The sequence below is a fragment of the Rhipicephalus microplus genome, chromosome 10 (genome assembly GCF_043290135.1).
Source record: "Rhipicephalus microplus isolate Deutch F79 chromosome 10, USDA_Rmic, whole genome shotgun sequence".
Taxonomy (NCBI): Eukaryota; Metazoa; Arthropoda; class Arachnida; order Ixodida; family Ixodidae; genus Rhipicephalus; species Rhipicephalus microplus.
The window spans coordinates 84,204,006-84,225,023 of record NC_134709.1 but is presented as its reverse complement, the minus strand read 5'-3'; the positions used below and the strand labels follow the sequence as shown (position 1 = coordinate 84,225,023).

The 21,018-nt window shown below is 46.4% G+C and overlaps 1 protein-coding gene across 1 annotated transcript in view; it reads left to right on the top strand.

Annotated features, from left to right (window-relative positions):
• Positions 1–14,453, top strand: part of Rrp40 (exosome complex component Rrp40) — a 32,940-nt gene extending 18,487 nt beyond the window's left edge. The window contains exon 4 of the mRNA XM_037432064.2: positions 14,229–14,453. Coding sequence (XP_037287961.2) covers positions 14,229–14,427 — 199 coding nt within the window. The 3' untranslated portion in view covers positions 14,428–14,453. The remainder of the gene's footprint in view (positions 1–14,228) is intronic.
• The last annotated feature ends 6,565 nt before the right edge of the window (positions 14,454–21,018 follow it).

Genomic DNA, 21,018 nt, shown 5'->3' with positions numbered 1-21,018 from the left:
TGGTAGTGCTCTGGTGCAGAGAAAATACCGAATGGAAAGTGCTGAAAACAGTACCTGCCGAAAGGAGCGATGAGTCAAATTTTTTACTTTCTTCTGCTAACTTTACTTGGTGAAATCCTGCGGTGGCATCGAGTTTGGAGAACACTTTGCCTTGACTGATACTCTCTAAGATGCTTTCCACTGATGGTAGCACATGTCGTTCGCGTAGCAACGATTGATTCAATTTTGTCAGGTCCACGCAGATACGGTAGTCACCTGACGGTTTGGGAACGACCCCGATACCAGCACACCATTAAGTCGGAGAGTCTATCCGGCGAATTACACCTTCCTTCTCCATCTTCTGCAGCTCCTTCTTTACGGCGGCATGAAGAGGTAGCAGTATTCTTTGGGGCACGCTGGGCGCAACTTGAGCGCAATTTGGGGGCATCTCGGCGCAACTTGGTAGTATACACATCTTGGAATTCTCTGAGACCTTCGAAGATGTCACCTGTCGCAACAGCAGGCTTTTCCACTGCAACGGGGTCTAGAAATGTAGCGATGCCACGCACTGTATTTGCTGGAAAGCCCAATAACGAAGGCTGTTGCTGTGGCAACACGTAAACAGGCTGAACAGTAGCTTTCTCTTTCCACTCCAGAGTTGCTTGGAACATCCTCAGGACATCCAACCGTATGTTACCAGGTCCCGTAAGTACTTGATCAGGCTTGTGCAGATTCTTGGGAACACCCGAAAACTCCTTAAAGACGAGACCGTAACAGCTGCCTCAGTGTCCACCTTGAAAAGTCTATCGCGTCCATTCAGCACCACGCGAACGAACCTCGTGATGCCGGTGTTCTCGGTAGACAAAAGAGGATGCAGTTCCACTGTGTTGACTTTCCGCTTCTTTTCGCAAACATTTCCGAAGTGTCCTTTGCCAGTGAAGTTGTAGCATTTGGCTTGATGAGCTGGACATTCGAATCGCGGATGTGTCAGAGACCACAATACCGGCAAGTTGGTTTTGTTTGAAACGTCGTGTCGCACTTTTCAGGAGTATTGCTTTTCACCCCCGTTTTCGAAACACGAGATTGAAACTGTCGGCCTTGATCTAACCTTGCTTCGGAGAGCCAGCGCTGTTTCCCGTCAAATACTGGCCGGTCTCCTTGAACGCGTCCACACGGGCCTTGATCACATCTTTATGAATACGGGCCTGCAGAACAGTGTCTTCAAGTGTCAATTCGGTACTATGGCACAGCTTAACAGAACGTGAGGAATCACTGAGTCTGACGACAAAGCGGTCACGTACCAAGCGGTCTTCAACGTCTTTCGATGTGTAATTGCACTTTTTTACAAGTTCCCGTACGGCAGTAACAAAGTTATCTACGGTTTCACCTTCTTCTTGTACTTGGCGGTGGAATTTGGCGCTTTTATAAACCTCGTTTGGTGTATGCACGAAATAGGCCTTGAACTTTTCCTTTACAGTCTCAAAGGAAGCCGAATCTGCTGCCATAAGGCCTAATGTCTCAAGTACCGTATATACTCGCAAAATGATCGCACTTTTTTTTTTTTTTTTCAAAAAAATTGACTCCAACTTCAGGATACGATCATTACGCGGGTAAATTTTCCGTGAAGAAATATTCTGAGCACTGAAAATGCAAAAAGTCGCTAATCAGAATTCTTACGGTAACTATCATGTACATAACCAAAAATAAAAGTAAACTAAGGCTTATCTTTGTAATAAAATGCATGCATTATGCAGGAGCTACACGCATGGCACACTGCCCTTTTATTTTTTGCCTCTCTGACCCCCTAACGTTCACTCAGACTCCGAAGTGTCACTGGCGTCAGTGTCGTCGCCGCATGATTCTCTGTCGGAACCGGCAGTGTCTTCACTGTTCCACAGACGGTGATCTTCCATTCCGTCGAGCGCGTTCAAAATGCCAGTCTTTTTGAAGCTCTTGACGACCACCTCATCGGGAATGGTACTCCACGCTTCGAGAATCTATGAGCAGAGGACTTCCACGGACGGTCTCCTGATTTTGCCACTTGGCTTGAAATCGTGGTCGCTTGCCGCCATACACTCTGCGTACAGCCTTCAGACGTTGTCCTTGAACGGTTTGTTTAGTGACATCTCCAGAGGCTGTAGCAGCGAAGTTAGACCCCCCAGGGATCACTGCAATTTCCGTGCACCGCTTCTTCAGCTCGGTACGGACAATGTCAACAAGATGGCCTCGAAAGCTGTCGAGCACAAAAAGTGAAGGAAGCATAGATGCTCCTGCTCTTCGCCCCCAAACCGTCTTGATCCAATCGACCACGAGGTCTGCCGTCATCCACCCTTTCACTTAAGCGCGGATGTGGATGCCACGGGGAAAGTTTCCCTTCGGAATCGTTTTCCGTTTCAGAATAACATACGGCGGCAGCTTCCACCCATCTGCTGTCACTGCAAGCATCACGGTGCATCGCTGCTTCTCCACACCACACATTTTCACGAGAACGCTTCGAGCACCTTTCTCATTCACAGTAGTGCTTCGAGGCATGGTAAACATCAACAGCGTTTGGTCGGCGTTGCCTATCTGTGACAGCAAGAAGCCGTTCTTCTGGCGTATCCCCGTGACGAACCTGTGGAAATGGATCACCTTGTCTTCGTATGCGGATGGAAGTCACTGGCACGACGTCCGCTGCCTCAGCAACAGTCCATTCCGCCGCATGAAGCGTGTCGTCCAGCCGGAAATGGCGCAGAAGTCCTTTGTGGCTATTCCCAGCCTCCGGCAAACTGTGCGGGCCTGCGTCCGTGTCCTCTCTAACGACACTGCAAAACCGTCCTTGCGCTTGTCCTTCACGTATTCAAGGACTGCCTTTTCCATCTCAGGGAACTTGCCAGATTTCGGTCCACGGAAAGCCCGTCGCGTGCTGTTAGTAGCCATCAGCTTGTCTAGCTGTTTTTTCCAATATCGCATCCAGATTTCGTCGATGCCGAAATTCCTGCCGGCAGCGCGGTTGCCGTGCTCTAGAGCGTAGTCAAGCGCCTTCAGCTTGAACGCGGCAGTAAAGCTCGCATACCACCCCATGGTGAAACGGCGCTTCAACAGACGATCACAAAGCACACACACAAAAAAAACGTGAGTCTCAGGAAAAAACATTGCTGCTGGATGAACAAAAATCGACCAACAGGCGGCCGCTGCGGTAACAGTGTGGGATGTCAAAACAAACATGGCGGCGGACGGAGCGAAGCGACCGCATTTTTTTCTTCTTTTCATCAGTTATGGAAATTGTGAGTACGTCACGCACGTCAACACAGTTTCTTCCATCTAAATAAGGAATGCTTTCATTTAAATCAGTAAATTTACGGCATTAGCGTAATGATGCCTGCTTTCAGATCACACAAACAATGAGAGGCGCATTCAGCTGCCACAGACATAACACATGGTGGGCGTTCAGTGAAAACTGCGGCATTTGCCCTCACTGCAATCCTAAATGGCACGTTTTCACCAACGGTGGGCAAAAATGAAGAATATGTTTGGTGCGTGCAGTTGGCAAGTTTCATTCGACAGATAATAAAGACGATGATCATCGGCTAGACTTGGCACTCGACATATCGATGGGGCAAGTTCGGGGTGCGATCATTACGCGGGAAGAAAAAAATCGCATTTAGACGACAAAATCTATGGGTGCGATCATTACGCGAGTGCGATCATTATGCGAGTATATACGGTATGCGTCGCGCTTCTTGTGAGCCCATGTTCTACAACAGCTTTCTGACTTTTACCTCATCAGTATCTCGGTATAGTCCAGAGGTGAAGCTGTAGTCCTCAAACTGAAGGATTCATTGCGGCCAATCGCCTGGGTTTTCAAAGTTGAACCGGGAAAGAAGCGGCAGGCTAATGGGCGCCGTAGAGGTAGCGTTTTCATCGGCCATAGTTCGAACCTCCGCAACGCCGACCAACCACCCAGAGACGAACGCGCGCCACCGAGTCAGTAGTGCTTCCGTCGTTCAGCGAGTACTTGCGATGAGATGGCAGTTACCGGCATCTCACTTATGACACCATGTCGCATACGTCTGCACTGCAGCACGCAAGCGGTAGCTTATGCCAGTAATGCACACCCGCACACGTCAGCAGCCAACAACCAAAAGACACGTTTATTAGCACTCGCCCCAGACCCTAGTGCCTCCATGCGCCATTTGTTGACACCTACCGAAAACTCCATTTCACACCTGGACAGACCCTGAGTAGGGGTTGCTACACCTGTGAACACATTTCAGGTGTCATTTGTGCATTAGAAACGCGGGGCATATTTTGATCTGCTTGCCATTCTTCGCGTGATCTTCCAATTCGTTGCAATCGCGTTCGTTGCTTCGCCTTTGCAGCAAAGCTGATTTTTTCTTTTTTCCTTCGATATTCTTTTTTTTTATAACTTTGTTGAGGAACGAGAGGCGAGATGGCGGCGATGAGACCGTGCTGTGGTTGCAGCTTTTATTTGGGCGAGGACAAAGCGAAGCGGTATCGCCTACAACGTTCAGCCATATTCAGAAGCTAGGTCGTTCTGAAATCCTTCGTGGCTCGCGCCTTAACGTGCCTTCTGACTCGCTTCTTTTTCGGAGCGGCCAGCTAGCCAAATCTAGCGTGGCACTACATAGGCTCCCCCCCTAGTGCTTTGTGCAATTTCAAGCATATGTACAAAAGGAAAAGCAAAAGAGACAGATACTGTGTACTTGAGCGACAGTCCGTGGATTGTCCGTCGCGAAGTCTGAGTCGTCAACGTGAAGAGACCATCAGGAACCAGTGGGTCTCCAGGGGGCGACACTGGGAGTTGCGCAGAGGACGAAGAAGTAAGCGTTGGGTCGCTGGGGTCGTTTACAAGTGGGTGACAGGATGATGAGCTGGGGCCAGCCGGGAGCGCACAGGGTGTCGCGAGTGAGTATTGCAGGTAGAGGTGGCTTCGGGGTGAGATGAGGGTGGGTGCACAGAAGCCGATGTGGCTCCTGCACGTGCAACAATGAGATGTGGCACAGTGAAGTCTTGCAGACCACCCATCCCTAAGCAATGGCTTGGATGGTGCTTTCGCAGGCGTGCACAGCGCGGATGCCGATGTCGACACGCAGGTGTCGTAACTTTTGCGGTATCTGAGTATGAGTGGACTTGACCGCTTACATTGGCAGTGGTTAAGTAGCATTGTACACGTGGAGTAGAGGTGAATGACGTCTGCGGCTTGTAAAAGGGTATGCCTACATTCCAGTTACATGCCTGCTGGTCCATGGTTTCCGTCAAGAACTCAGTGGGAGGTGTGTCACTGGATCCAGCAGGTGTGGACTCTGGAGGAGGCTTAGTGGGCGCACCTTGACTTGGGGAAACACGTTCAGTGGTTGATGCATGCGGGTTCGTGCGCAGGTTGGTATGGCAGATGGTTGTCTCTACGGCAAGTGTGACATGTGCGGTCTGCTGTCCCATAGGTGGACCAGGCACGTCGTCCTGAGGAGCGTCGGTCATAGTCACAGCGTCTCGGAGGTTTGGCCGTGGTTGATGGCTGGGGGCTTTAACTTAGGCTGCGGGAGACTGCAAGGGCGATGCTGGTCGCTGCTGGCGGGACACGTAGAGCATTGGGATTCGTAGAGAGTTGCCTTCGGACGTTGTGGACGGAGGAGGTCCTGCAACCGGGGGGTAAACAGCGAGCATGAGGATATCCGTTGTCTTGGCAGACTCCAGGGTATGCGGCGGTGTAGCCGTCATGGAGCCTGACATGTCCGAGAAATCATGGTCTGTGTAGGTCGGAGAAGACGTGTGGGTAGCGAGAGTGCCTGAGGGACCATCGGCCGAGGACTTCGAAAAAAGGCACCTCGTGGCGGCCCGGTCGTTGGCGGCAGGAACATCTTGAAGAACCTCGTCGAATCTCGTGGCTGACTGCTAGCATGCAGCACGATTGTCCTGAACCTCGTCGGATGGGCAGTCTTACGCGGGACTCGTGTTGCTAGAGGCCGGACGAGAGATTGTAGGAGACGTAGTCGGGGCAGTTAGGTCCCGGTCAGTGGAGACTTTTGGGCTGGAGGGTACCCCACGCTGCGACGCAGGGGAAACATGCAAGTCACGGGTGAACGGAAGTGAGCGGTAGGTGAGGCCGTAGGAGGCCAGCACCGCAAAGCAGAGGTCATCATAAGGCTGCTGGCTGGAGGTTGAAGTGGCAGAGAGATAACGCAGCTCTATGGGAAGGGCGTCGCAAAGAATGGCGTGCATCAGCGGCTGGTCCGCGACGCCATTCACCGCAAGAACGGCATTGAGCTGCATAAACTATACCTTGAGGTAGGTCGATTAGAACGGTGGCACTGGCAGACAGTCGCGGGAACATGGCAGCCGATGGCTCGTCGAAGGGGGAATTCTCCGTGTCATCATATGTAGAAGCAGAGGCGAGACGGCGACGACGAGCCCGTGCCGAGGTCACAGGTTAATTTGAGACGCAAGTGTAGGCCGAGTCACCGCTGCAGCGTCCAAACCACCAAGCGCATCCATGAGCACAATCTACCCAGCTCGCGCCTCGAGTTGTGGCATGAGCTGCACGAGAGGTACAGCGCAGTGGCTAGAAAAATGAGTATGATGATCAATGAGGATGATGATGACGCTACAACTTCTTACATATTTCACCACAATTATTGCTGAAGCCGTGTGGTACTCCTCAGTGATCAATTTGCCACATTTTTTTTTTTTTATTTAGTACATTTGAGGCTAAGGCAAACATGAGCATATGCTGCACCTATTTTCGTGACGTGATTTCTACTGTTCCTGCAACGTTCCAGTGAACATGCCATAGCCATAGCCTCTAAACAAGCATAAACTGAATATTAAGACCATAGGCTTTGTGATGGCTGTGAGAAGGAGAAGTACTCGACGAGGTGAAACGTGTAGCATGAAGCAAACAAATATGCATAACATTGTTTGCTAAACTAATTCTCCACACACAGTGACAGTATACAAGAGCTTACATTATCTTGGAGTCGCAGTAAGAAACGAAGTTATTGCAACAAATAAATACAAAGTGACATGAAAACGAGGTTTAGAGGCTGCAATGTAAATCATTGATGTGTGACGTTTTAGTCAAGTTTGGCAGCCAATTTGGTGGCAAAGTCGCATCTACAATGCAAAAGGCATAGTGCACTTCCCACAAAAAGAATATGTACGCTTTACGTAAAAAGCAAATAAGGTTGGGAATGAATGAATAAACTTTAATGTCCAGCAGTTTTCTCCGGGCAAGGTGGGGGAAGAGGGGATTAATCCCTTTCCCTTCCCACCCTCCAAAGGTTAGGAAGAGGCAACTTCGATTTGAGAGTGAATCAACATAATTTTTGGTTCGATACAAGGAGGGCCAACATGTGGGCCAGCTTTCAGGAGCAAAGCCTCATTAGCTGGCCCACTTTCTTCTGTGAGCGTCTCAGTGAGCGCTTTATACTACTCAACAAACATTTCAGCCCCATGCCGAAGCAGACACCATCTTAACAAAGGTACTTGCTACACGCGCAGGTTGTAGTGGCTTACCATTTTTAAGTTTCAAAATCCAAATACCGTGCAGCTTCTTGTACCGGGGACACGTTTGAACTCTGACGTCGAGCACTGTTGCGCATGCCTTACACTGGCCTATCATATAGACCACCTTCAAAGACTGGACTACATATGTTTCCGGGTGTTGTCAAGTGCACAGATGAAGCAGGAAAACTCCCTATTTAATCTAATTTGTTGCGAAATTCTGAGCAAGTGCCCACCTATGGCGAGAGGCAATCGGACAAGATTTGGAGGGTGTGCCCTTGCTCAGTACCTAACCAAAGTTCAAGGAGCTAGTGAAAGAGTCACTAAAAAGTACTTCTAATGAAATGCTTTATCGAATACGCGTGCATTTACTGTTTGTGAGTAACCTAAGGAAATACTCATGTCAAATATACTATGTGTTATGAGTGAGAAGGGAGAAAGGACATTTTTTAAGTGTTCTGACAATATGTGACGACTCGGAATGCATTTCTAAGGCACGGCGAGGTAAATGTACTGAGAAATCTAGCACATATTTAAAACTCTTAGAACTTGCGTTCCCTAGGAATTACTGCTGCAGGATTATGTACTAAGAAAACAGCTCTGAATGCACTGCCAAGGCACTGCGAGGTAAATGTTCTAAGAAATCTAGCACATATCTAAAAACTCTGAGAACTTGCATTCGCTAGGAATCACTGCTGCAGAATTATGTAGCGGAGAACAGGTTGAAAAAAAAAAAAAATGGCAGTAGCGGAGGAAGCGAGCACTCGCTCTGTCATTAGCACATTTTTCAATTCTTTTTAAAAAGTGGAGGAAGGCGCTTGCTCGGCATTTCACAGGACAGTGCGGGTGGCATTTTAAAATTTTGTTTTCAGTGTGCGTCAGTGCAGTGGAAGCAGACGACACTGCTTCTGATCTTGCCAAGCACGTCATTCCAATGGTGGTGCCAGCATTTCGAGTCGTGGGCTTCATGCCCGATAGCGCGCTTCAATAGTGCTCAGTCTTGGGAGGGGTACACTTACGGGGCCATACCAAATCGTTGTTTCATGTCTCAATAATGGTCTGTATACTAAATGCTTGTAGGATTACCCAACCTTTAATAATAAACTTTTAATTTCTAACCTCCAGCATCACCTTTCAACGCATGAGAAAAAGCTCAATAAAAGACAGAACCGAACAAGGCAGAACTTCAGGAGACGACGGTGATTTGGAAAGACGTGAAAATTTTTCAAAACAGAGGGGGGTTGTCACTGGAGCCAGTGTTTTGACAAATGGACGCGTCTTCTATGTACAGAAAAAGACCGCATGTGTAGATGTTGGTTCCAGCCACTCACCCTGAAGATTTTTCATCTCAATAAAATATGTCGGTGTTGCAGGAAAAAAAGGCTTAAGATTTCTAGTTCTCTCCTTTAGTTTATACTTGCCCAACACCGTCATTTCAGTCTCCTTCTGCACCAAGACCTCATTGCCGACTTGGTAGCATGGTGCAGCTTGGTACCGGCTGTAGAAGCAATATTTCACCCTAGTCTTCTAGCATGCCGTCTTTCTCGGAGTGTGAGGGCTGACGTCAGACTAAGTTGAGCACTGCTCTCAAGGTTTTGTGGCATGGAAATCGGGAGACAAGCATAGGCTGCATGATTGGCTGCCCCAGAATGTTTTAGGGGTGAAGCTCCTTAGGGTGGGGGTCTGTCCATCCTCCGATGGTGTATGTAGCCACCAGTGGCACATACCCGAAAGAGCGGTCCTTAGAATGTCCGCTGGATGGCGGCACTTGTATATGACGAATACATGATGAAAAGATGTGAGATGTCTCTACTTGGAGTGTTCACTAGATAGACGGATGGATGGACGGACGTGCAGATAGACGGACGTACAGATAGACAGACATACTGAAAAACACAGACAGACAGAGGGGTGGACGTACAGACGAACGGGCAGACAGACAGACAGACAGAGGAACGGCCACACGAACAGACATATGGACGGAAGAACGCACGGATAGGCGGAAACAAGAACGAATGGGCGGACGAAAGCACGGCCGGACTGACGAACGCTTCTCCCCACCAATCATCATTCACTTCGTGGACATGCTGTGATTTTTTTTCCTTGTCCACATCTCTCAGTGCAAATTTTTCTGCTGTATGGAACTCATAGAGCCTGACTTCGTTGTAACGTGCTTAACTCTTCTGTTACCTCGCCTATTCAAATCAATCACTTGTGATTGACGTATTGGATTATAATTTTTGGCGTATTGAATTTGTTCCTCGTGCACCCAGCACTTTCTAGTAGTCAGCTTAGCCATTCGACTTTCAGAATCAATTGGAGCCCGTTTTAGCAACATAGTGGTTCTCAACTGACTCATGGTTGTGCAGCTGCGCTGCAAAAAACTCGCACCGCTCGAAACGTGTCTTCCAACCGCCCCTGAGTTTAGCGAGGACGAGCTTCGAGTCCGAAGATGACACCTTAGATTCAAGTTAAATGGCAACAATGTTTTGCGTCAGCCTGAGACATCCACAACCGTTCATGGGTTTGTTTTCTTTACGGCCTCAAGTTGTCTCCTCCGCCACAAATGCGTAGCTGCTGACCTTTGTGCACAATGTTATAGCTGTGCTGACTGGCTATGTGTGAGGTCTACACGTCGCTGGGGTGCGGTGTGCTAGCGGCGGCTGCAGAACTTCTCCTCACGAGAAGAAAGCCACCGGAGCACACCTTGGTCCTGACTACAGAGCAACATGAAGCGTTTTAGAACTGCATGCTATATTGTTCTTTTTTTAACTTAATGTACACAATGCAACGAAGTATGCTTGGATGCATATACGCTCAAGCCTAGATATAACGAAATATCAGTTATAATGAAGTAAATAAAAATTAGCCTTGCAATAGATATAGTGTCAGGAATAAACCTTTACAATTAATTTTCTGATACAACGAACTTAGTTTTTGTGTAAGTGCAACTTTGTTACAATGAGGTTTGAGTGTATTGGAATGCCAGCCTTTGCGGAGTGAGGTGGCTCATGGAAAGAGGCGACGCTAGACAAAATAGCAAAGTTCATTGGACATCTCATTGATAGAGGGATCATTCACATCACAGGCATCCATCTATATTAGAACACATTGTGGGGGTTTGAATTGGCGAGCGAGTGCCACGCCACTTTCTTGGAGAAAACGGACACAGCAGAGGCGGTCGGTACAAACCAAACAATACACACATTTATTTAACTAATTTAAAATGACGATATCGTCCGCCAAATTGATACATAAATCGTTATCAACAGGCTAAAACATCATTACACAAAATATACCAAACACTCAAACAACATAATACAAGAGCACACAAAAGGCGGCGTCGCCAATGCTTCACTCACCACGTGGACCTACTGCAGGCGGCCAGCGGTGCCGTCCACGGCAGACCCACCGCGAGAGACAACCGTTCGCGGCAGCCGCCACGCGAAGAAGAGACTCTCTCAACTCTCGCCCGCCATTAAGGCTCACTTCCACCAGGGGTCACTGCCGGTGCTACCCCATGATGATGATGACGATAGTGGGGCTCAAGGCGAATACATTGCCACCTATCGTTCGGCGGTCGTTACCAGGAATGCGGCTTTGGGGCGAGACACCTGCGCCACACGGCGCAAACAACTTTACGGGGGTGTCAGCATCGCCACAACATGTAGGCCGGTATCACTAACCAACAAAAATTTACTGAGAAAGGCCAACGAGTTTGCTTGTTTCTCACGAAAAACCAAGCGATGCTTCACCGCATAGCATGAGCAATGAAGCTGCGCCTCGGTTTTTTGTTTGACATTTATTATTTTTTATGCTGTTCCTGCGTCATTTATTATTTTCAAAATGTATATTGGGTCATTCCACGTCAAACGTCCCAGCCATTTTGGCGACCTTCTCATATGTATTCGAAAAAAATCGGGCTGATTTGCTGCATTGAAAACAGTGAATTGCTAGTTTATTTCAGGGATAAAAAAAATTGTTTTTCACGTGGGTGTCTTCCGAATGTTCCAGAATGTTGTCTGGATGTTTATGTGATAAAATTTATTTTAAAAGTACCGCTCCTTCTTTTTTTACCAAATTTGGTCTACATATTGAGTAAGCCTGCTTGTATTGAAGATGAGTAATATTAGCTCATTTTTCCACCACATAAACCTCAAAGAATTTAGCCAAAATGTTTTATGTTTAAATTTTTTATTACAGTACTGCACTTTGTATGAATAACTGAGAAATGAATACTTACTTCACAGAAAGTACATTGTGTGTAAAAAATATTTCTAGACCCCTCAAGTTGCAAAACTTGGCAAGAAAAAAATGACAAATTTTACAAAATTGTCATTTTTGTCCACATTGCGATGCAATTTGCACGATGTGGTGGAGAAAATCAGCTTTACACTTTATTTTAAAGCAAATCAGCACGTCTTCTTATATGGGAAGTTCTATCATTACAATTTTTGTTTTAAAGGGCCACTCACCAGGTTTGACAATTTTGAGCTGACAAGTGCAATGCGTTGATGGGGCGTTCTTGAACACGTCTGCCGAAATTCGCAACACTGCGCGCCGCAGAAATGGACCAAATTTATGAATGTATGAATGGCCCTGTGTACACGGCACTGCAGCAACTTTGGTCCTCTATGTAGACGACTGTGCTCTGACATTGCCAACAGTGTCACGTGACATGGCGAAAATATTGAACACGACATGCGTAGTTCATGTAATTTGTTGCTTGAAAGAATTAATAAAACTTGAGATAAATAATAAGATGGAATAACGCGATGTGCACGTCTTTTTTTCTAATTTTTCCTGTGAACTGCAATGAGATGCAGGGCTAATGTGCGGGCGTTTGGCACGCGTTCCTGTCCTTGTGTTTAGCGCATCGAGCGGACGTCAGCCGTTGAAGTGAAAGTAACCCTCTTATGCATTCGCGCACTCATTGTGCTCGTCTATTCTACTGCGTCTAAGCCAGCATTTCCAAACCATCTCGCAGAAACCGGCAGTAGATCACAAAATAACGCTGGTTAACAAAACAACACCGCTTGCGTGCCCGGAGGCTTGTTCGGGCACGTCATGCACACGTGACCTCTTGGTCGGATGCCGGAGAGTGTAGGGCAGAGATTACAAACACAACACCGCTTGCGTGCTCGGAGGTTGGGCTTGTTCGGGCACGTCATGCGCACGTGACCTCTTGGTCGAATGCCGGAGAAAGTAGGGCAGAGATTTGGCTTGCGAAGGCTACGCGGAGCAACGGCAAGGGTTTTGAGCTCACCTCTTCTCATCCTTGTTTTGCGCCGCTTCAAAAAATTTTTCCTCAACTCGTAATGAACCATTTGAAAAAAATTGTGTGGCGTAGTGCTCTTCATTGGACACACAACGTCCACGGTCTAACCAAAATTTGTTATGGGGCCTGGTGAGTGGCCTTTTAAAGAAGAAAATAAATTTTAAAATTTTCCATTGACGTCAACAGAGAATTTCAAGGCAGAAGCTGTCATGTGACCAAATGAGAAAATAGCCGTGAATGGGAAACCTCAGAAATTATTTTCTTCCTTGAAACGAGAACTTGCCTTATAAAAAGGACTCTTCCTTTGGTTTTGATTCAGGTATAAAGCTGATGAACATGTGGTGCAACATGTGGTGAAAGCTGCAACATGTGGTGAACCACCACATGTTGCAGATTGCATTTCAGTGTGGACATAAGTAATAATTTTGTGAAATTGGTGATTTTTTCTTGTAAAGTTTAGCAACTTGAGCTGTCTGAAGATATTTTTTCTCCGAAATATACTTTCTGTGGAGTAAGTATCTATTGCTTAGTTATTCATACAAAGTGCAGTATTGCAATAGAAAAAATGTAAACATAAAACATTTTGGCTAAATTCTTCAAGGTGTATGTGGCAGAAAAATTGTGCTGATATTACTCGGTTTCAAAAACGGGACACAGGCACTTTTACTTATCATGTACACCAAATTTGGTATGGAAAGAAGAAGCGGTACTTTTTAAATGGATTTCATTATGAACAACACCCAGACAACATTCTTGGAAGCAGAAGGTGGTGACCAAAAAATTTTTCCTTTTTGAAATATTTTAGCAATTCACTGTTTTTAATGCAGCAGATTAGCACGATTTTTTTTTTGCTGATACATTTGAGTTGGTCGCCAAAATTGCTGGGACGTTTGGCGGGGAACTACACTATTCCAAATATTCTTTGTTTTAAATATTTCTGCCTCTATAGTGTTTTATATTGCACTGTTTACCGGCTGGCAACCAAAAATTACATGCTTTTCACATTTTTATTCATTTCAAAATATTCTGCTGCTTTACAACGTATGTTTTTTGGAAAAAGCATTTCATTTAAAAAAATTTGGTATGCAACAATGCGTGCTTGAGTACTTTTGAAACTGGCAGATGCTGTCTTCCTGAGACATATGAAAAATAACTATTTTTGCACGATAACGGAAGAGCTAGCTAAAACGACTTTAAAACATTGTTGCTCCACCGCAGTGGTCTAGTGGCTAAGGTACTCGGCTGCTGACCCGCAGGCCACGGCATCGAATCCTGGCTGCGGCAGTTATATTTTCGATTGAGGCGAAAATGCTGCAGGCTCGTGTGCTCATATTCGGGTGCACGTTAAAGAAACTGAAGTGGTCCGAATTTCTGGAGCCCTCCACTAGGGCTTCTCTCATAATCCTACGGTAGTTTTAGGACATTAAACACCACATACCAATAAATAAATCTTTAACATTGTTTACAGGCTCCTGGCAAAGGACTGCTCGTTGCTTCAGACGCTCGGCAAGCGGTGTCAGTTCGAGATCGCCCTCGGCCACAACGGGAGGATATGGGTGAACGGAACTACCCTCCAGACCACGCTGAGCATCTGCAACGCCATCCTGTCAGCAGAAAATCTCAGTGCCGAGCAGATTGAAGAAAGGTGCCACAGGCCGGGTACATAAAGGAGGGCCCCCAGGGCCAAGCATAATCTGTCTTTGTCTCGTTTCTTTGCCAGTGGGAAAAACGCCATCTTATATGCCACAGGTGCTTTTAGGAGGTTGTTTAGTCTCCTGAAAATTCATGTATTGTCTTTGGACAGTTTGTGAGGACTGCTTGGTGGCTTTAGGACAAACTGGGCAGTCGATCACGAATAAAGCTTTTTCAGCATTTCAAAAGGGCCACAAGGAGCCATAAATCTGTGTGAAAATGTGTACTGCTACAAATTAGAGCCTTTGCATACACACATGTACGATTTTTGTGGCCTTGTTTTGATGCTGAAAAGTTTGCATTCTTGAATTACTACCTTGTTTATTCAAAAAACATTTATGCAGTTCTAGTTGTATAACTTCGCAGTGTTACTCCTGCATTTATTGATTTTTGCAAAGAATGCAAAGAATAAATGCTCGGGTCCGAGTAGGAATTGAACTCAAGCATTCTGAGTGGCAATCAAGTATTCTACCACAGAGCCACATCAAACTTCAAAACTGCTCTGGAAGGAGAGCATGCAGGTGTAACGTTGCTGTAACATCAATTGTGCTTGCAGTGCTGGCTATCTAATTCTATAAACATTAAATATGTACTCCCATGATACAGGCATCAATTCAGGTTAACGTCGATTTTGTCCTTGTGTGCTATCTACTGAAGTTGGTCTACGTTGCACTAGCCAGGGCTATTATCCTTTCAAGCAGAACTGCTACATTTCAGGTTACCACTGCTGGTGTTGTTGATAGCAGTGTTGTTGACGTCGACACGTGACTGTAAACAACTGGTTATGTAAAGCATATGCGACTGTTCAACATATTTCTGTGCAATTAACATTTGCACACATTTTTAACGACATTTGTAACATTTCTCTCAATAAGAAGATTATACAGCGCTGTGACCTTCCCTTTTCATGCTTCACGTAACATTGATTCCCGTCGTATGTGGGATCTGCCGAATTTTTTATTAGCCTTCACTCTGGGATCAAAATAAGTTGTTGCTAAGTATAGTGTCATGAAGTTTTCTTCCTCGTAATTCATCTTGACAACAATAGAGGTTATCTCATGTTACGTGTCTCCTAGCCTGCCTCTGCTATTAGTGCTGCTCTCATTTTCCGGACATGTGTTAAGGAGCCCTAAGAAGCACTGTAGTTCAGTAATGCCTTATCCTTCTAACTTCACCGTTGCTATTGTGCCCACTGTGTCGGCACTTAGTCTGCCGTATCTCCTGTCGTTTGCGCTGTCTCTCGTTTTCTGTGGAGGGTTGCAGTGCGGCAGTCATGCCTGCCTCCGTGAGACAGGGTAATGGGCAGTGTTATTTTATTTGATTTGTTTGATAATGGACCGATTCGAGAAATTCTTACTGTGAAAAAGCTTCCCATATGTTGTCACCTTAGAACTTAATTAATCCTCAAATGAACAGGGACGCTTGGTTTGGTGCCTTTTGCAGATCCTAAGGGCCTTCATACCGGCTCATTGGGCCAGCAAAAAAAAAAAAACTCTTAAAATTGGAGTCAACACTTGCTTAAAGTATACCGTTAGTTCCCTCATTTGCTATGCTGTTGGCCCGTGTGTTCAGATTTAGTTGCACATTAAAGAACCCCAGGTGGTCCGAATTTCCAAAGCCCTACACTACGGCGGTGGTCTAGTGGCTAAGGTACTCGGCTGCTGACCCGCAGGTCGCGGCATCGAATCCTGGCTGCGGCGGCTGCATTTTCGATGTAGGCGAAAATGCTGCAGGCCTGTGTGCTCAGATTCGGGTGCATATCAAAGAACATCAGGTCGTCCAAATTTCTGGAGCCCTCCACTAGGGCGTCTCTCGTAATCCTATGGTGGTTTTGGGACGTTGAACGCCACATATCAATCACCAGTTCCCTCATTTGTGAAGGTGCTTCCAGTCATTCCAGCCTATTTTACCCATCGCACGAGCTTCTACATTTCACTTTCAGGAGAATCTTGGACTTGGATTCTTCTTTCGTAAATTCAACCCATCAGTTTGTAGGAGAGCAAGCGGCAAGGCAAAAATGCCCTTTCCCCCTCTTTCCCCTGAATGGTGGCCGAAGGCCTCGAATGTATTCCAAAAACGGTTAACTTCTCATCTGTACTCCAGAAAAAGCGGAGACCAAAGGCAGGCCCCTGCGAGAAGCACGTCATCACTTCATTTGGATTTTGTCGTCAGTTGCGAGCCATATGTTAAGAGAAGGGATAAGGCAAAAAGGAAAAAACACAAGGAGAGACACGGCCGGCGCTAGCTACTTGTCCCTGTCACTTCCAATATGTTGTTTATTGCACTTGATGATCGGCATGCGAGAAGGGGTGGGCGATGCAATGAAACTTTGCTAACCCCCCCTCTAATGGAGAACACTTATATGCTTATGACAAAACCTATTTATCCTTCGCGTATTTATCTTCCAAAGCTAGGGAACCCAGGCAGGTGGTTATAAGAAGCCTGCCATCGCTTCTTTTGCCTTCATTGACAAGCTTGTTTTTTTTGTTTTGCTTGTTAATTTTTTTATTGATATGTGAACTTTACTGTCCTAAAACCATTATTTGATTAAGCGAGACGCCGTAGTGGAGGGCTCCAGAAATTGCGACCACATGGGGTTCTTTAACGTGCACCGAAATCTGAGCACGCAGGCCTACAGCATTTTCGCTTCCATCAAAAATGCAGCCGCCGCAGCCAGGATTCGACCTGCGACCTGCGGGTCAGCAGCCAAATACTTTAGCCACGAGACCACCGCGGCGGGATTTTCAAGTGCAAAGCATTTCTTAGCGAACTTCGGGAAATTGAGCGTATCTATTTATCTATCTATCTATCTATCTATCTATCTATCTATCTATTCAGCCGCCTACGACTTCTAGCTCTCTTGACCGTTTCGTATATGGTATCGATACCAAACTTGGTATGGCATAACATGACTGCATGAAAAACATATTTCACTAGTCATAACATGAAAATCATGAGATACATGTCATGAATGTCATGATTTACATTTCATGGTCTTGTTGTTCTTGTGGTGGTTTCGTTCACATGACATATTGCAAAACTGGTATGGTATGACATGACTGCATGGCAAACACAAGTGACAGACCCTAATGTTTAAATCATGACATGCATGTCATGTAAGCCCTGACTATACGCCACGCTCATGGTGCGCTTGTGGTCGTTTTGCTAGCTTTGCATATACTGAATTTGGCATTGTGCGACATAAATGGATGACGAACGTATATGACTGGTTCAAACATAGTAGTCATAAGATGGGTGTCATGTAACAACATGTCTACCACATGCCACGCTCATGATGAGCTCGTGGCGGTTTTGCTATCTTCACATATACGAAATTCGGTGTTACGGGGCGTGAGTAGATGACGAAGATATTTGACAGGTGCAAACATGATAATCATGACACGCCTGTCATGTAAGAACATGATAACATAACATGCTCATGATGTGCTCGCAGCAATGTTGCTAGCCTCATAAATACCAAATATGATATTACGTTACGTGAATGGACGACGAACATGAATGATTTGTCCAAGCATGATAATCATGGCATTTGTGTCATGTAAAACATGACCACAAGCTTTGCTCACAGCACGCTTGCGGTCGTTTTGCTAGCTCCACATATATGTACCAAGTTTGGTATCGCGTAACGTGAATCGACGACAAAGGTAAGTGACATGTCCAAGCATGATAATTATGATATGGAAGTCATGTACGGCTAAATTTACGTTCACCTCATAACATTGTGCTAATTTTAAAGTGGCATATCAACCTTCCTCATTCTAGATTGGTATATAATCGATTCCTACTGTAATGGGATCTGCAAATTTTTTTCGACTCGAAAATAGGGGGAGGGGGCTGCGACGAAAGTTTCTTCTACCTCCGCTATTGGGGAACCCCGCGCACTCCTATGATTGCGGATTTGGTTATTTCACAGCTGACTGTGCACTATCACTGATGGGAAGCTTGCCAAAAGGACTACGAACTGTGTTGTTCATTAAAACCTAATTTTAACAAAGTTTTGTCTTTTTTATATCTGGAAATTTGTTATAAAGGTATATTCTTAACTATATATCTAGTACAAGACTATTTACTTCGTCATAACTTATATTTCGTTATATCGAGGCTTGAGTGGAGTTCACTGCAAGTGACAAGCAGCACCTGGCCAAAGATGGCTGTCCCCTAGTAAGTATGGAATTCTTGTTTATAAAATGATACCCAGTAAAGTCACACTGGAGACATGCACACTATATAGATGCTGACCCTTTATTTGACGAAAGTGTAACGGCTAAACTGCAAATAATCCCTGCAGCACATGCATGGCCAAGGGCAGTATCCTCTTGTTCGATGGTTTTATTGCACTACCACTTGCACAGGGGCAAGCTCTAAGACTTGCGAAAATTCGTGGCCCTGTTCGCAGTCTTGATAACATCTCGCAGTTGTGAATCATTCGTGTCATACAGAGAATAAACTTTAATGAAACGAAGCAGTAGGCCCGCTGTTGCGGCCTCTCTTCCAGAGACCCGTAATTGCCACAGCTGCTCGCTGGGTCTGATCCAGCGTCGCCATAAAGGCCAGACCCCACATATCGCTTACAGCGCGTGGCTTTTTGACGAGGCGTCGTGCCCTCTCCCAATTATGAGAAAAGACGTGTTGCTAAGCGCTCTCTCCATGTGGCCGAGAGCTTTGTGTCACGTCAAAAAGACACGCCGCCGCGCTGAAACGGATACGTGGGGTCGGGCCTTTAAACTCCAGCTGGCATCACAGATCGGCAAATCGTGCCTCCTGCGACCACCTTCGTATTTGTGCTGTGCGCAGAATTGTCAGAGTCGACTGAGACTGGTCTTTAGCTCTGGTTTTGGAGTGCCCCTGCACTTGGAACATACGTCCGTCTGTTTGTCGGGACAAACTGTGTAGAGTTTGTGCAGAAGTGAAGATATGCGTTAGTACGTAAACAGCACCCGTCTCACACCCATTGCTTATCAAGGTGACAGCCGTGGAAGCCTCATTAAACGCGAAAGGCGACCGTCGGCGGTGGGACACAAGAGATGTGGTGAAAAAGTCATCACATGAAGGATGGATGGTAAAAATTTATTTCGTCAGAAAGCAACTGCGGATGATTCCGTGTTAGGTGGCCATCAACCCAAGGTTGTCGGCGACCTGTGTGGCCCACTCCACGACCCTTATCTGGACGACTGGGTCAGAGCTGGTCAACACGGCCTCCCAGTGTTCAAGAGAGGGATCACGCGTAATATCCACCGGCAGCGGCACTATGCTACATTCCCAAAGTATGTGATCATATGTTGCCACAGCCTGACACCATTTGCATTGCGGCTTTATCTCCTCCGGGTACATTTTGTTCAACACGTAAGGGTTGGGAAAAGATCGCATCTGCAGTTTTCTCCAGACGCATTCCTGCGCCTTAGTCAACCGCTTGTTCGGGGGCGAATCACATGAAGACGTTTCCACATGACGTCATCGTTACCTCACACATCGTCATATCTTGTTACGTTATCATGATGTCATCATGTGGCATGGGCACGTCGAAGATGGGCCGGTCACGGAAGCAGTGCAAAACCACGTGCAGTGCAGTTAAGTGAAGTAAGCTTGCTATGCCACTGATCACGGAAGCAGTGCAATTAATACAACGTTATTAATTAATACAAGCTTTCGGGGAAGGGCGGGCCAGAATAAAATACGTCAACAGAGAAAAAAAAAGCCATGGCTCTCTCTTTCGAGTAGTCTTAGACACATATGCGTAAGGGACCATAAACGTGCGCAATCAGGGCAGGGGGAGGCAAAATTAATATAAGGGGCGAATTTTGCTGCGCCCCCCCTCGAGTTGCAATGACCCTATTCTATTTACGTATAGGATTGACTTCGCGCCCCACCCTCTTTGATGACCAGAAAGAGCGCCCCCCCCCCCCCCCCGTTCGCGCGCTTATGTAAGTAAGGTACGCTGTTAGCTTTTTTTCGTTTTTTTTCCTGAGGTGGTGCATGGCACTGCCCGAGTTGAAAAGAAGAAGAAGAGGCAACCGCAAGCTTGATGAGGCGACGTGTACCGCGGTGCTATTTGTCGCAGTAATGACGTCTAGGTCGCGTACGTACCTGACAGCACATCTGAGAGGAAGGAACTTGAAGAAAACGACGAAGGGGCCGTGCTGAAGAAAACCGCAGTTTTCGTCGACTGGTAAGCATTGAAAGTCCTGGGCAACGCCAGGCTTAAGGTAGGTCTGATTACCGTCACAAACTGCAAATTCAAAGCTGAAGGAAGGAGCAAACGTTTCTCTCTCTCTCTCTCTCTCTTTTAGATATTTTTGTTCTTTTTTTCGCTTTCTGTAGACTATTTCGCCCGCATGATTGTGAGAGTGCTCTTCACAGATCGGAGACATTTCTCATAATATAGTTAGATGCAACGTAAGAACTCCGTAGAGGCCGTGGCGGATCCATGGATGGATGGATGGATGGATGGATGGATGGATGGATGGATGGATGGATGGATGGATGGATGGATGGATGGATGGATGGATGGACGGACGGACGGACGGACGGACGGACGGACGGACGGA